This window comes from Coenobita brevimanus, chromosome 29, assembly GCF_032717465.1.
Source record: "Coenobita brevimanus isolate Jiangsu-jjx chromosome 29, ASM3271746v2, whole genome shotgun sequence".
NCBI lineage: Eukaryota > Metazoa > Arthropoda > Malacostraca > Decapoda > Coenobitidae > Coenobita > Coenobita brevimanus.
The window spans coordinates 30,584,683-30,600,898 of NC_136982.1; the positions used below are offsets into that span (position 1 = coordinate 30,584,683).

The 16,216-nt window shown below is 41.0% G+C and overlaps 1 protein-coding gene across 4 annotated transcripts in view; it reads right to left on the bottom strand.

Moving 5' to 3' along the window:
- LOC145395050 (uncharacterized) overlaps nt 1-16,216 on the bottom strand; it is a 1,083,039-nt gene that overhangs the window by 122,775 nt on the left and 944,048 nt on the right. For all 4 annotated transcript variants that reach the window (XM_080268801.1, XM_080268802.1, XM_080268803.1 and 1 more), the window contains exon 35: nt 8,779-8,880. In XM_080268801.1, coding sequence (XP_080124927.1) covers nt 8,779-8,880 — 102 coding nt within the window. The remainder of the gene's footprint in view (nt 1-8,778; nt 8,881-16,216) is intronic.

The following is a 16,216-nucleotide window of genomic DNA, read 5'->3' on the forward strand; positions in this document are numbered from 1 at the left end:
GGTGTAAGAACTGAGTCTTAGAAGCATTAAAGACAACCATATTATTTTTACCCCAGTCAGAGATATGAGCCAAGTCAGACATTAGGTGTGCCATAGCCTCATCCCTTATTTCTTGAAGTTACTGTTGAGATGGGCATTGCGGGAACCGAATGGAAAGGTGAAGGGTGGAGTCATCAGCGTATGAGTGGATAGGGTTAGATGTACAGCTTAGAAGATCATTGATGAATAAAAGGAAGAGAGTTGGTGATAGGACAGAGCCCTGAGGAACACCACTGTTGATAGATCTAGGAGAAGAACGATGGCCGTCTACGACAGCAGCTATAGAACGACCAGAAAGGAAGTTAGCGATGAAGGTACAGATAGAAGGATAGAAACCGTAGGAGGGCAGTTTGGAAATTAAAGATTTATGCCAGACTCGATCGAAAGCCTTTGAGATGTCAAGTGCAATGGCAAAGCTTTCGCCAAAGTCCCGAAAGGAGGATGACCAGGAGTCTGAAAGGTACGTGAGAAGATCGCCAGTGGAGCGTCCCTGACGGAACCCATACTGACGATCGGAAAGAAGGTTGTGATAGGAAAGATGCCTTAAAATTTTTTTATTAAGAATTGACTCGAAAACTTTTGAAATACAGGACGTTAAAGCAATTGGACGATCGTTGAAGAGTTGGGAGTGGTCACCCTTCTTTGGGACTGGCTGAATGAGAGCAAACTTCCAGCCAGAAGGAAAGGTACAAGTTGACAGACAAAGGCGAAATAGTTTGCCTAGGCGATAGTGTACGTTCCCCCTAAGACGAAAGAATGGAATGATGACGAATACCAGGAGATGATATCAGATATGGCTAGCTATTCACAAAAAAAAAAAGAGAAAAGCAATAATATAATTTTGGTGGGTGACTTTAACTGTAAAGAGGTGAACTGGGAGGAATGGGACTCGGGAGGCGGCGAAGATGCGTGGGGCACTATGTTATTAAATATAATAATGAATAATGTGATGACGCAATGGGTCAAAGAGGAGACATGGTTTCGAGGTAAGGACACACCAGCAAGGTTAGATTTACTGTTTACCAAAGAACCCGATGTAATAGAATCATTGAAATATCTCTGTCCTTTAGGAAAAAGTGATCAAGTGGTCACTGAGTTCCAGATGATAATAGGGAACGTCGAGCCAAGAGACAAGCTTCATAGACAGGGAAGATACAACTTTGGGAAAGCAAATTTTGCAGAATTGAGAAACTTTTTTGAAAATCTGGTTTGGATAAAATTCAGAGAAACAAGAGAGATACAAAGGAAGTGGGATATCTTTCTAGACCTCTATAATTTGGGAGTGGAAAAATTTGTACCAAGAGTAAGAGGGAAAGAAAACAGGAAAAAGGAGTGGTTTAATAGAATGTGTATGATAGCAAAAACAGAGAGAGATAAGGCATGGAACAATTGGAGAAAGAGAGGTAACAACAGAACAAAGGAAGAATAGTAATCATAGGGGCATCTGTCTTCTTAGTATAATAGGAAAAGTGTATGGTAGGATACTTATTGACAGAGTTAGAGAAAGAACAGAGAAATCAGTTGGAGAACAGGGAGGCTTTAGGAAGGGAAGAGGTTGTGTAGATCAGATATTCATTCTTAGATCTTTAGTGGAAAACTTTCTAGAGAAGGGAAAGAAGTTGTATGCGGCTTTCATGGATTTGGAGAAAGCATATGACAGGGTGGATAGACAAGGATTGTGGAAAGTGTTAAGAATATATGAAGTAGATGAGAAGTTGTTGAATGCTGTGAAGGGTATGTACAATGGTGCTAAGGCTGCAGTGCGTGTGGATGGTGAACTAAGTGAATTTTTCTCTTTGAAAGTTGGATTGAAACAGGGATGTGTCATGTCTCCATGGTTGTTCAATCAGTACATGGATGGGGTAATAAAAGAGGTACAAGTTAGGTAGTGGATGTTGGAGTGGTCCTGGTGAGAGAGGATAGTGTTTGGAAACTCCCTGTACTGTTATTTGCAGATGATACTGTGTTGTTGAGTGAAGACGAAGGGGAGCTGCAAGGCTTGGTGGATGAGTTTGGGAGTGTGTGTAAGAAACGGAATCTAAAGGTGAATGTAGGGAAGAGTAAAGTGATGGTCTTTGAGAAAGGTAAAGTCATTGAATGTACAGCGAGGTTGGATGGTGAGGAATTGGAAAATGTGAGTACGTTTAAGTATTTGGGTAGCGTGATGAGTAAGGATGGAGGTTTGGAGGGTGAAGTGCTTGAAAGGGTACAGCAGGGAAGAAAGTTGCTGGTTCTTTGAAAGCAGTGATAAGAAACAGGGAAGTGAGCATGGAAGTGAAAAAGTTACTACATGACAGTATTGTGATACCAACTCTAATGTATGGAAGTGAAACTTGGATGTTGTTGGAAGGACACAAGTCAAGAGTGAGAGTAGTGGAAATGAGTTATTTAAGAGGAGCCTGTGGAGTCACATGGAGAGACAGGCTGACGAATGAGGATATAAAGGAGTGTTGTGGTGTGGATGTGGATGTGATAGGAAGCATTATGAGGAACACACTGAGGTGGTTTGGCCATGTGGAGAGGATGGAGGGTGAAAGACTGACGAATGAAAGACTGACGAGAGTGTATGTGAGTGAGGTGGAAGGAGGAAGAGGGAGGGGGAGGCCGAGGATGAGATGGAGGGATGGGGTGGAGAGGTATATGAGAGAGGGGGGGTGTGAGTTGGGAGCAGGGCAGTGAAATGGCAGGAGACAGGGCGACTTGGAGGTGATTTGTTTGTGGCCACCCCAAACGGGATTGAGGCGACTGGCAGTAGATAGATAGTAGATAGAAATGAATGCACAAGAATATGTAAGAGAAGAAGAAAGGAATTTTGAAAAAGGTATAATAGACAAGTGCAAGGATGAACCCAAACTGTTTTATAGATTTGTTAATGGCAAACTGAAACAAAAGGAAGGAATCACCAAACTGAAAGTAAAATGAGAGGTCTATAATGATGCAGCAATGCAGGCTGAAATAATGAACAAATGCTTCCAATCGGTTATCACTAATGAAAAAGAGTTTGTGGAATGGGAGTGAGTGATTAGAAATGTACCGGTGATAAAAGATATAAAAGTGGAGGTACAGGAAGTGTATAAATTACTGGAAACTCAAGATGTAAGGAAAGCCCCAGGACCTGAAGGAATTTCTAACTGGGTACTGAAGGAATGCAGAGAACAACTGGCGGATAAAATTCACAGTTTAATCATGTGTTCTCTGGGAGAGGGGAAAGTGCCACAAGAATGGAAGAGGGCAAATGTGGTACCAATTTATAAGGGAGGAAACAGGGAAGAACCCCTGAATTATAGACCAGTGTCTCTAACCAGCATGGTCGCAAAATTGTGCGAGAGAATCCTGAAAGACAAATGGATAAAATATCTAGAAGAAATGAATATTTTGGCTGAATGTCAGTTTGGATTCAGAAGTGGAAGGTCATGTGTTTCTCACTTGTTAAGCTTTTACTCAAGAGCGATTGATGTGGTACAGGAGAGAGATGGTTGGGTGGATTGTGTGTACTTAGACTTAGAGAAGGCCATTGACAAGGTAGCTCATAAGAGACTAATTTGGAAACTAGAATATATAGGAGGACTGAAGGGGAAACTCCTGGAATGGATGACAGACTTTTTGAGAGATAGACAAATGAGGACAGTAATAAAGGATAGGATGTCTGGATGGAGGGAAGTAACAAGTGGAGTCCCTCAAGGCTCGGTGTTGGCGCCAGTAATGTTCCTGATTTACGTAAATGATATGGTAGATGGAGTGAACAGTTATGCAAGTCTGTTTGCTGATGATGTAAAGAACTTGAGGAAGGTAGAGGTTGAGGAGGATTGTAAAATGCTGTAGGAAGATCTGGATAGGATACATGATTGGAGCCGGACGTGAGAAATGAAATTTAATGTAAAGAAATGTAAAATATTGGAAATGGGTAAAAGTACCAGCAGGCCATCACTGAATTATTTGTTGGGTAATGAATTAATCACTAAATTGAGAGAAGAGAAAGATTTGGGAGTGCTGGTCCAAGATGGTTTGTCACCAGAAAAGCACATTAACAAGATAGTTGGAGAGACTTATAAACTCTTGACTAACATAAGAGTAGCATTTCATTATATGGATGAGGAGATGATGAAAAAATTGATAGTGGCCATGATCTGCCCTAGGTTAGAATATGCAGCGGTAGTGTGGTCCCCACACAAAAAGAAAGATATTAACAAGATTGACAGAATACAAAGAACAGCAACCAAGATGGTCCCCAGTCTGGCAGACCAGTCATACAGAGAGAGGCTGGAAAAGCTGGATTTGCCTTCCTTAGAGGAAAGGAGAAAGAGGGGAGACATGATTGCAGTGTTCAGGACCATGGTGGGAGTAGATAAAATTGACAAAGAAGATCTGTTTGTATGGGATAAGAGAGCAACAAGAGGACACGGAATGAAATTGAAAAAGTCAAGCTGCTAAGGATATCAAGAAATATAGTTTTCCTTACAGAGGTACAGACTTATGGAATAGCCTGGACAAAGAGATCGTCCAGTCTAAAAACTTAAACGAGTTTAAAGCTAAATTTGACATATTGAGAAACGGTGACGGAAACCCACGAGCATAGGACATTCCGTGTATATCAGGTATATTAGGTAAATTCATAAATATTTGGAACGACTTAGACGAAGAGGTGGTGCATGAGAAAAATATTCATGTGTGTAAAGGTAGACTTGATAAATGTGGATTTGGAGACAGGACAACATGAGCAGTGCTCAATTCCTGTATACTACAAAGAGGTAAATACAAATAGGTAAATACATACAAAGAGAGAGATTCCTTTCCGCACTATGAATACGATAAGAGCATGAGTACAGTAATTTCTGTACCAATGCATATGATAGTATAGTACTGTACTGTACATAGTGCAGTACTGTATGAGTGTACGTACAGTACACCACTGTACTGTACAATACACTTCCATTTGGTATGGGTATTCATTTGAATACCACAGTCAGCCACCTTTGTCAAGCAGTCCTACTGGGAGACGTTAGGTCTGGTAAGGTTTGGTAAAGATAACTTATGTAATTTTGCCTGGGAAACACACTGAGCATATCTTCGAGAAAATTCTATGGTTATTTCTGAACGGAGGAGGCAAGCATTGTTCCTGGCTGAGAGGTACCGGTGGCCACCACACATGTAACACAGACCACAAACCACGAGTAAATGTATAGCAAAACTGCCTGTCTGCCTCTACACCGAATGGTGAGAGTCCCCCGGCCTCCGGGATTAGTGGGGAAACCCCCCACCATGCACACCTGTCCGCTTCCCTACCAAATGGTCAGAGACGCCTGGCAGGCCACATTAGTCATACACTGCTTGAGGCGGTGATCTACTGGTCATCCATTGTAGTCATCAGGTACTAACCCTTGCCTGGGCAAACGGAAGTGAGCCTTATATACAGATGTCAGTTTGCTGTGTGTTGCTTCCTCTGTGTCGAAAGCAACCACTGGGTGTTATATTGCAGCGCCATACTGCTTGCTGGTGAACAGAAACCCGCACCTCAGTTCCCACCTTTCTGCCCCTTGTGAGTGGTACCGTTTGCAATGACGGCCGTGATTGTGGTTGCGTTTGTCATGGTTCCCTACCTTCTTCAGGTTGTGGCCCTGCTCTGCTGTATTTCTTGTGTGTGTGGTGATGGCCCCACTACCACCTGAGAAACAGAAGCAGAAGGTTCTGAGTCTGGAGAAGAAGTGTGAGATATTGGGCACGGTTGATGCGGGCTGGACCACAGAATCCATTCTTCGTGAATACAATCTAGCCTGTTCAACACCGTTCGATATCAAGAAGACATGCAACAAGCTTACGCAGTACAGACAGGACTTTGCCAAAAGCATACATCATGGCAACAGGAAGGTAATGGCCCAGGCCCGGCACGCCATTATCGACTGGTTGACACTGATGTGGTTTTGTCAGCAATGTGTTGCCAGTGTGCTAGTGCGTGGGACCGAGGTGAAGGCTGCTGCTGAGAAGTTTGCACGCCTGCTCAACGTGCAGGACTTCAAGGCGTCCAAGAGATGGCTCTTTCACTTGAAGGTCCACCATAGACTTACTGGCCGTGAGGCACACAGTGAAGCCTTCGACGTGGTAGCAGAGGAAGTAGACCCATGTCACCAGAAAGTGTAGTGCCTGATCAAGAACGAGGGGCTTGCTCTTGGTCAAGTCAATAACGCTGACGAAACTGGTCTGTTCCACTGCTCCTTGCCCACCAACACCCTGGCTAAGGAAATGGAGAAGTCCGTGCTTGGTCGGAAGTTGTCCAAACAACGTGTCTCTGTTTTGTGCTGCGCCAATGCTAACAGGACGCACCGCCTCAAACCCGCTGTTGTTGGGCATGCAAAACAACTATGTTGTCTCTGTGGGTTGATGGATAGCCTGCCTGTTGTGTGGTACCATTCTGTGAAGGCCTGGTTTACCGCTAAGATCCTCAGAGATTGGTTCCACAGACATTTCATCACGGAGGTTATCCGTTATCAAATGGAGGTCCTTGGAATCACTCGCAACCAGGTGAAGGTACTCCTGCTCCTGGACAATGCTCCCGCGCATCCTTCTGAGAAGGATTTGGTTGCTTTTGACAGGCAGATTAGGTGCATGTTTCTGTCACCTAATATGACTGCTCTGATTCAACCAATAGACCAGGGTGTTATCGTGGCTGCCAAAAGAGTGTACCAACAGAGGTTCCTGAATGAGGTGATGGTGGTGCTGGAGGATGAGGACGCGATTGAGGACACATGTGGGGAGCAGACCTTGCAGAATCTTTGGCGTTACAACCTAAGTCTGCCGTGTTCAACTGGGCGAACACATGGAAGGAAGTCTCCATCAAAACCCTCGAAAGAGGTTGGTCTCATCTCCTGCAGTTGATGCCAAGCACAACTTCAAGGGGTTTGACGCGGATGATTTCCACAGTCACCTTAGACAAGCAGCAGAGCAGGTGGACGTTGATGACATGCAGGATTGGCTGGACAACGACAGCAGCGATCCTGGTTACCAGACCATGTTTGATGAGGAGATCGCCACTGCCGCCTCTGCGAGCATGGAAGAGGACAGCAGGACTGATGAGGATGAGCACCCTGACTTGCAGCCCTCCGCAACTCCTTAAGTCCCTCATCTCAATGTCCTCTGTGGTTACCTGGAGGGGGTGCTGGACTATGCTGAGCACTCACAGTGACAGGGAGTTGGTGCCACTCCGCTTAGCGATGGAGCTGCGGGCAGTCTGGGATGCTGTCATCCTCCGACAGAATTGTCAGTCCTATCATCAGACCGGGATTGACTCATTCTTGAAGCCTGCAACCCCCAAGAGTGTCAGCCCATTCTCACCACCACCATCACCACCAGCTCGTTTCCCGCCTTCACCTTTCGATCTGCAAACGAGCACGTCAACAGCCGTTGAGTCTCCGTTGGACATAGCTTTGCGTCTGTCTTAAAAGTCTCTTGAGGTGGGTAGGCCACCATCACTGCACCGCACATCACCAGTCATCACACAGCTCCAGCAGGTTAGGAATGATGATGAAGAGTTTATTGACCTCTGTTAGGCACTACTATTTGCCACTAGACCACACAGGACAACTCTACACCTGCTGGAGGTGGTGGGTTACGAAACCCGGCGGTGGTGCACTGGGTGGTAAGTACTGTACTCCAACCGAATGTTTTTTGGCAGGCAACTTTAGGTTTCTTTCATAGCTTCTTTGGTGCTAAAATTTATTTAGGATATTCCTATGTGTGTTTTGAAGTCACAGTATGGCAGCATGACCCAAAACCGTGCCAAAAATAGGAGCAGTACTGTACATACAATAGTGTTTAGGTAAGGTGTTTTTTGGTTTTCAGTGTGTTTTTTGCATAGTTTTCTTGGTAAAGAAAATTATTTTGGATAATCCTATGTGTGTTTTGAGGTCATAATATGGCAGAATGACCTGAAAACAGCGCCAAAAATAGGAGGGGTACTGTACAGTACATACAATATTGTTTAGGTAGGGTGTTTTTTTGGTTTTCAGTGTTTTTTTTTTTTCATGGTTTTCTTGGCATTGAAAATTATTTAGGATATTCTTATGCATGTTTTAATATCAAAATATGCCAGAATGACCTGAAAACACTACCAAAATAAGGGGGGGTACTGTACATACAGTAGTGTATAAGTAGGGTGTTTTTTGGTTTTCAGTGGTTTTCTTTGTATTTACCATTACTTTTGATATGCTTATGTGTGTTTTGATGTCTAAATATGCCTGAATGGCCAGAAAACACTGCCAAATTATGCATGGGTACTGCACAAATGGGTTAGGTATAGGCTGGAGGTGGGTATAGGTAGGGTCTGGGCATGGTAGGGGAATAGTGTTCATAATCTGGATGTTGCCACTACCCAGGCATGCCTTTGGCTCTATTATGTCCACATAAATGAGGGATTACTGTAACTCATAATGCACCACACTGTCCCCCCCTCCCCCCACATGCCCCCTCATGGTCACACATCTAGCTATGCCACTGAGTTGAGCCAGCCCTTCACTATCACAATGTTTGTGCCTGGCAGCTGGCAGCAGAAGATGCATTCCTTGGATACTGAATGACTTGATTATCGAAGCAAAAAAAAATTTAATGGATGTTGCTTATATGATATCAGTTCAGAATAATACATTCACATTTCTTTCCAGTGTTTCTTTGTGGAAGGTGAGGAAATGTCAAGCAATTTAGGTTTTCAAGTTTTGCAGCCTTCAGTTCCCTACCACAGAAGTTTCTCACCTCCAAGTTGGCCAGCTGAGAGCGCAGTTCAGCCTTTTCTTGTTCCAGATGGGTCACCTTTGATATAAGCTCATCTGTTGCTGATGATCGCTCACCAAGGTTCTGTGGAGAAACTTGATTAGGCTGCCAACCTGAACTGTTTAATATTATCAAGGGCAAAAGAAAAGTTTTAAAATGCACTTATCTGGCTGCAATAGATACTACACAAAGGCTGTGCATGAAAAGTGAATTATAACAAGGAGGTAAAACTCTACACAATTCCTCATTCCTACTACTGCACTGGCAGTCTGAAATGCTTTCATCATCTTCAATGTACACTACAAGGAATCACAGCAATTCATTATACAGTACAGTAGACCCTCATTTACAAGGGTCTGATCAGTGCTAAACATGCTTTGCACAGAAAGAAAACACCCAAACAAGGCCCAGTAAATGTGGGGGAAAAAAAAAAAAAAAAAAAGGTTTGCATGGAAACTCCCACAAGTTGGCCCCTATTCACAGTCATTTCCCCAAAGATCCACTGTCAAAACATGTAGCTAGAAGCACGCTCACCCCATGTTGAATAAGTATACATTTTCTTTTTGCAGGATTTTGATAAAACAATGGTTATACCTCAACACAGCTAAAATTAAGGAAAGTGAATGGTCTATTTACATTTGATCAGTTGGACACACACACACACACACACATACGTAGAGGGATTCAACCCAAGAGGACGTGCGACATCGGCGCTCCATACCGAACCAACACGGCCAGTGGCATTACCTAAATTAGTATCTTTGCATGAGTCAAGCTCTGTACTAGGTTAGACTAAATGATTTTTCATTATTAAAAGGAAAAAATAATAAGTTTAAACAAGACTTGTTCAAAAAGGAAAGAGAAACAAGATGAAAGAATATGCTGAGCCATCTCAGGTTTGTTTAGACTACAACAACACGGGGATTGTAAGTATATACTTTGCACTTTTAGTATTGCAAAATGAATACATACTTTAGTAAAGCAAATTTGGAAAAGAAAAGGGATAAAGGTAAAAAGCAGAATGATGATTTCTACCAAGAACTGGTTGAAGTGGAGACTCACAATAGACTGGTTGAACGTGTAAACAAACTAGAAATGGCTTTCAAAAATGAAATTGATGAAATAAAGAAGCATATGCACTTGCAAAAGGAATAAATAGAAAAACTAGGAAGGGAGGCCAATAACAAAGACACAACCATCAGTGAACTAAGAGTGGAACTGAGTACACTTAGGAAGAAAATGAGTGAAATGGTAAGTACAGTAGTCAATCACGAGAGTGAAGTGGAAGAGTTAAAAAATGACACAGAGACAATTAGGCAAGTAAGCAGTCTTATAAACCAGAGCAGTGATATTGAGGAGAAGATAACACAGGTGAATGAAGCTGTGGAAAGCTACAAAAATGATGTGGAAACCACGTATGCTGAAATGGTGAAAGTAAAGAAAGACTTAGAAACAAGGGTGGAGGAAAAAAGCATTAAAAAGGAAGTGAAAGAGGATAGTGTTTGGAAACTCCCTGTACTGTTGTTTGCAGATGATACTGTGTTGTTGAGTGAAGATGAAGGGGAGCTGCAAGGCTTGGTGGATGAGTTTGAGAGAGTGTGTAAGAAACGGAACCTAAAGGTGAATGTAGGGAAGAGTAAAGTGATGGTCTTTGAGAGAGGTGAAGTCAGTGAATGTATAGCGAGGTTGGATGGTGAGGAATTGGAAAATGTGAGTACGTTTAAGTATTTGGGTAGTGTGATGAGTAGGGATGGAGGTTTGGAGGGTGAAGTGCTTGAAAGGGTACAGCAGGGAAGAAAGGTTGCTGGTTCCTTGAAAGCAGTGATAAGAAACAGGGAAGTGAGCATGGAAGTAAAAAAGTTACTACATGACAGTATTGTGATACCAACTCTAACGTACGGAAGTGAAGCTTGGACGTTGTTGGAAGGACACAAATCAAGAGTGAGAGCAGTGGAAATGAGTTATTTAAGAGGAGCTTGTGGAGTCACGTGGAGAGACAGGCTGACGAATGAGGATATAAAGGAGCGTTGTGGTGTTGATGTGGATGTGATAGGAAGCGTTGTGAGGAACACACTGAGGTGGTTTGGCCATGTGGAGAGGATGGAGGGTGAAAGACTGACGAAGAGATTGTATGTGAGTGAGGTGGAGGGTGGAAGAGGGAGGGGGAGACCGAGGATGAGATGGAGGGATGGGGTGGAGAGGTATATGAGAGAGGGGGGTGTGAGTTGGGAGCAGGGTAGTGAAATGGCGGGGGACAGGGCGACTTGGAGGCGATTTGTTTGTGGCCACCCCAAACGGGATTGAGGCGTCTGGCAATAGATAGATAGATAGATAGAAAAGAATAATCCAAAACAATCCAAAGTTAGTCAGAGATTCAGTAGATATAAACAAATCTATAGTAATCACTGGTATAGAAGAGGAAGAAGTAAAAAACAAGATCACAAGAGACAAAAAGGAGATGGCAAATGTAATGAGCTTACTGAAGGAAGTATCAGAGGAAATCTGTAGTAAAGACATAGAGGAACACAAAAGGTTAGGAAAATATGAGAAAAGCAAGACAAGACCTCTAAAGGTGACTTTCCAGAGTGTAAACACTGTGGAAGAGATACTAAAAAATGCAAAGAATCTTATGGAAAAAGAGGAGTTCATAAATGTATGGATAAAAAGATGCCTAACACAAGAGGAACTGGAATCACTGAAAGAGAAAAGGGTGGAAGCAAAAACAAAAAATGAGGGAAGATCAGAAGAGGAGAAGAAGAAATTGTTTTACAAAGTAATAGGATTGCAGGTACGAAAGTGGTACACAAACAGGATGGAATAAAAAGGAGGAAGGTAGTAGAACCATGTCATGACAAGTATATAAACAAGATGATAAAGTTGATGTACTCAAATGTGGATGGAATGGTATCTAAATTACTAGAGATGAATGATTATGTGAGAGATAATGAACCACAAATAATATCCCTAACTGAAACAAAATTAACACCAAGGATATCCAATGACATACTAAACTTAGAGGAATACAATATATGGAGAAGAGACAGAAATTAAAAAAAAGAAGGAGGAATTATAATATTAACTAAGAAAAATCTAAAAGTCAATGAAAAAAAACTAGATATACCATCACAAGTAGAACTGATTGCAGTAAAGATCAACACATCTGAAGGTAAAGTAATTGTAGCCAATTTGTACATGCCACCCAGATCAAACACATGGGAAAGAGATGAATATGAGGACCTGGCAGAGAGTACAATTCAGAGTTTAAGATCATTACTACATAAAATGGAAGAGAAATCAGAAAGAATTATACTAACTGGGGATTTCAATACAAATATAAATTGGAATACTCTAGATACAATTAGCCAAGAAAGCTGTTGGGACCAAAAGCTCCTGGATCTCGTATAAGAGTTCTTCCTAACGCAACATGTGAGGGAAACCACCAGAAAAAGAGGACTTGATGTACCTTCAGTGCTAAATCTAATATTTACTAGGCAAGAAAATGATACTGACAGTTTAATATATCACCCTCCACTCGGCAAAAGTGATCATGCAGTACTAAATTATAAATTAAGGATAGCATATGACATAGTAAACAGCAATGACAGTTACAAAAAGAGCCTAAACTATAAAAAGGGAAATTATCAAGACCTAAAGAAGTATTTCTTAGAAGTTGATTGGGAAAATGAGCTTAGAGGACAAGATATAAATGCTGTATATAAAAAATTCTGTGAATTTTATGAAATAGGAGTCCAGAAGTACATCCCACAGCACAAAGAAGCAGATAAGAAAATACAGAAATGGTTCAATACAGAATGTAAAAAATCAAAAGAAAGAAGAGATTTGTTGTGGAATAGATACAGAAGACACAATAGTGAAAGGGCGTATAATAATTACAAACAGGCAAGAAACGATTATACAAGAATAAGGAGGGAAGCCCAAAAACAGTTTAAGGGGGATATAACAAATAAAAGTAGTGATCAACCAAAGCTGTTTTACAGCTATATCAGAAGCAAAACCAAAGTAAAAGATATAATACAATCCAATACAGACGAGGGAATTACTTATACACAAGAGAAAGATATTTGTGAAGCACTAAATAAGAATTTCCAATTAGTTTTTACAGAAGAAAAAAATTTTGAGAGGGACTATGTGGAACAAGCATGTCCACACATACAGTACTACCAGATATAAAAATAGCAGAAAAAGTAATACAGGAGGAGTTAAGTAGATTAGACAGAGGAAAAGCAAGTGGCCCTGATGAAATTTCATGTTGGGTACTACGAGAATGTGCAAAGGAGTTAAGTAAACCATTATTTTTAATTTTCAAGAAATCCTTGAGTCAAGATAAACTACCTGATATTTGGAAAAAAGCAAATATTGTCCCCTTATTCAAGAAAGGAAACAGACAAAATCCACTCAACTACCGACCAGTATCACTGACCAGTGTTGTAAGCAAGGTATTAGAAAAGCTTATAAGAAAAGCTAGGGTAAATCATCTAGAAGAACACAGTATGATAACAGAAAGACAGTTTGGTTTCAGAAAAGGAAAATCATGTGTTACTAATCTGTTGAGCTACTATGACAGAGTAACAAACACAATACAGGAAAGAGAAGGATGGGTGGAGAGTATCTATTTAGATTTCAAGAAAGCTTTTGACACAGTACCACAACAAAGACTTTTATGGAAACTGTACCATCAAGGAGGAATTCGAGGCAAACTGTTTTGTTGGAGGCAAGACTTTCTCATAAAAAGAGAAATGAGAACAGTAATAAGAGGAAACTACTCATCATGGAAAGAAGTGACTAGTGGAGTACCACATGGCTCAGTGCTGGCACAAATCATGTTTTTAGTGTATATAAATGATATAAACAGTAACACTGGAAATGAGAGCTATCTGAATATGTTTGCAGATGATGCAAAAATACAAAGGAGAATTACCAACACAGACTCTTGGAAAGAGCTACAAGAAGAATTAAATAAACTTCAAAAATGGAGTAATACTCAGCAAATGGAATTCAATGTGGACAAGTGTCATGTAATCAAGTTTGGTAAAAGTGGAAAAAGACCTGATTGGGATTATACGTTAGGAAATAAAACCCTATGCACATCAGAAAGAGAGAAAGACCTAGGTGTGATCATCAATAACAGACTATCTCTGGCTGACCACATCAGTGAGAAGGTACGGAACATGTATACACTGCTTGCAAATATGAGAATAGCATTCACATACATAAATGAAGACATGCTAAGAAGGATAATAACATCATTCATTAGACCAACCCTGGAATATGCATCAGTAGTCTGGAGTCCTAATCTCAAAACGCACATAGACAAGATTGAAAAAGTTCAAAGGGCCGCTACAAGATGGATACCAAGCTTAAGGGACCTAAGCTACGAAGAAAGACTAAATAAACTGAGTCTACCAACACTACAGGAGTGAAGGAAAAGAGGTGACATAATAATGCTATATAAGTGCATATCAGGGAAGGAGAAAATAAACATAAATGATTACTTAACATATGGAGAAGCATCAGCAAGAGGACACTGCAAAAAACTGCATAAGATGAGAGGTGATAAAGACGTAAGGAAATTCAGTTTCCCAAACAGAGCAATTGATCAATGGAATGCACTACCGAATGAAATAGTGTGTGCGAAAACAATTCACAAATTTAAGGATATGTACGATAAATATGGTTTAAGACACGGGATAGTATGAGCTTGACTCGTTCCTGTAAAGATACAATTAGGTAAGGTAAGAACACACACACACACACACAGATACAATTAGGTAAGGTAAGAACACACACACACACACGGAAGTGGGATATCTTTCTAGACCTCCATAATTTGGGAGTGGAAAAATTTGTACCAAGAGTAAGAGGGAAAGAAAACAGGAAAAAGGAGTGGTTTAATAGAAGGAGTATCATAACAAAAAAAGAGCGAGATAAAGCGTGGAACAATTGGAGAAAGAAAGGTAACACCAGAACAAACGAAGAATATAAAAAAATTAGAAATGAATACACAAGAATACGAAGAGAAGAAGAAAGGAATTTTGAAAAAGGTATAACAGACAAATGTAAGGATGAACCCAAACTGTTTTATAGATTTGTTAATGGCAAACTGAAACAAAAGGAAGGAATCACCAAACTGAAAGTAAAAGGAGAGGTCTATAAAGATGTAGCAATGCAAGCTGAAATAATGAACAAATGTTTCCAATCGGTTTTCACTAATGAAAAAGAGTTTGTGGAAGGGGAGGGAGTGACTAGAAATGTACCGGTGATAAAAGATATAAATGTGGAGGTACAGGAAGTGTATAAATTACTGGAAACTAAAGATGTAAGGAAAGCCCCAGGACCTGATAGAATTTCTAATTGGGTACTGAAGGAATGCAGAGAACAATTGGCGGATAAAATTCACAGTTTAATCGTGTGTTCTCTGGAAGAGGGGAAAGTGCCACAAGAATGGAAGAGGGCAAATGTGGTACCAATTTATAAGGGAGGAAACAGGGAAGAACCCCTGAATTACAGACCAGTGTCTCTAACCAGCATGGTCGCAAAATTGTGAGAGAGAATCCTGAAAGACAGATGGATAAAATATCTAGAAGAGATGAATATTTTGGCTGAATGTCAGTTTGGATTCAGAAGTGGAAGGTCATGTGTTTCTAACTTGTTGAGCTTTTACTCTGCAGCAATTGACATGGTACAGGAGAGAGATGGTTGATTGGATTGTGTGTAAGACTTAGAGAAGGCCTTTGACAAGGTACCTCATAAGAGACTAATGTGGAAACTTGAATATATAGGAGGACCGAAGGGGAAACTTCTGGAATGGATGAGAGACTTTTTCAGAGACAGACAAATGAGGACAGTAATAAAGGATAGGATGTCTGGATGGAGGGAAGTAACAAGTGGAGTCCCTCAAGGCTCGGTGTTGGCGCCAGTAATGTTCCTGATTTACGTAAATGATATGGTAGATGGAGTGAACAGTTATGCAAGTCTGTTTGCTGATGATGTAAAGATCTTGAGGAAGGTAGAGGTTGAGGAGGATTGTAAAATGCTGCAGGATGATCTGGATACGATATATCATTGGAGCCGGACGTGGGAAATGAAATTTAATGTAAAGAAATCTAAAATATTGGAAATGGGTAAAAGTACCAGGAGGCCATCACTGAATTATTTGTTGGGTAATGAATTAATCACAAAAATGAGAGAAGAGAAAGATATGGGAGTGCTGGTCCAAGACACTTTGTCAACAGTAAGCACATTAACAAGATAGTTGGAGAGACTTATAAACTCTTGACTAACATAAGAGTAGCATTTCATTATATGGATGAGGAGATGATGAAAAAATTGATAGTGGCCATGATCCGCCCTAGGTTAGAATATGCAGCGGTAGTGTGGTCCCCACACAAAAAGAAAGATA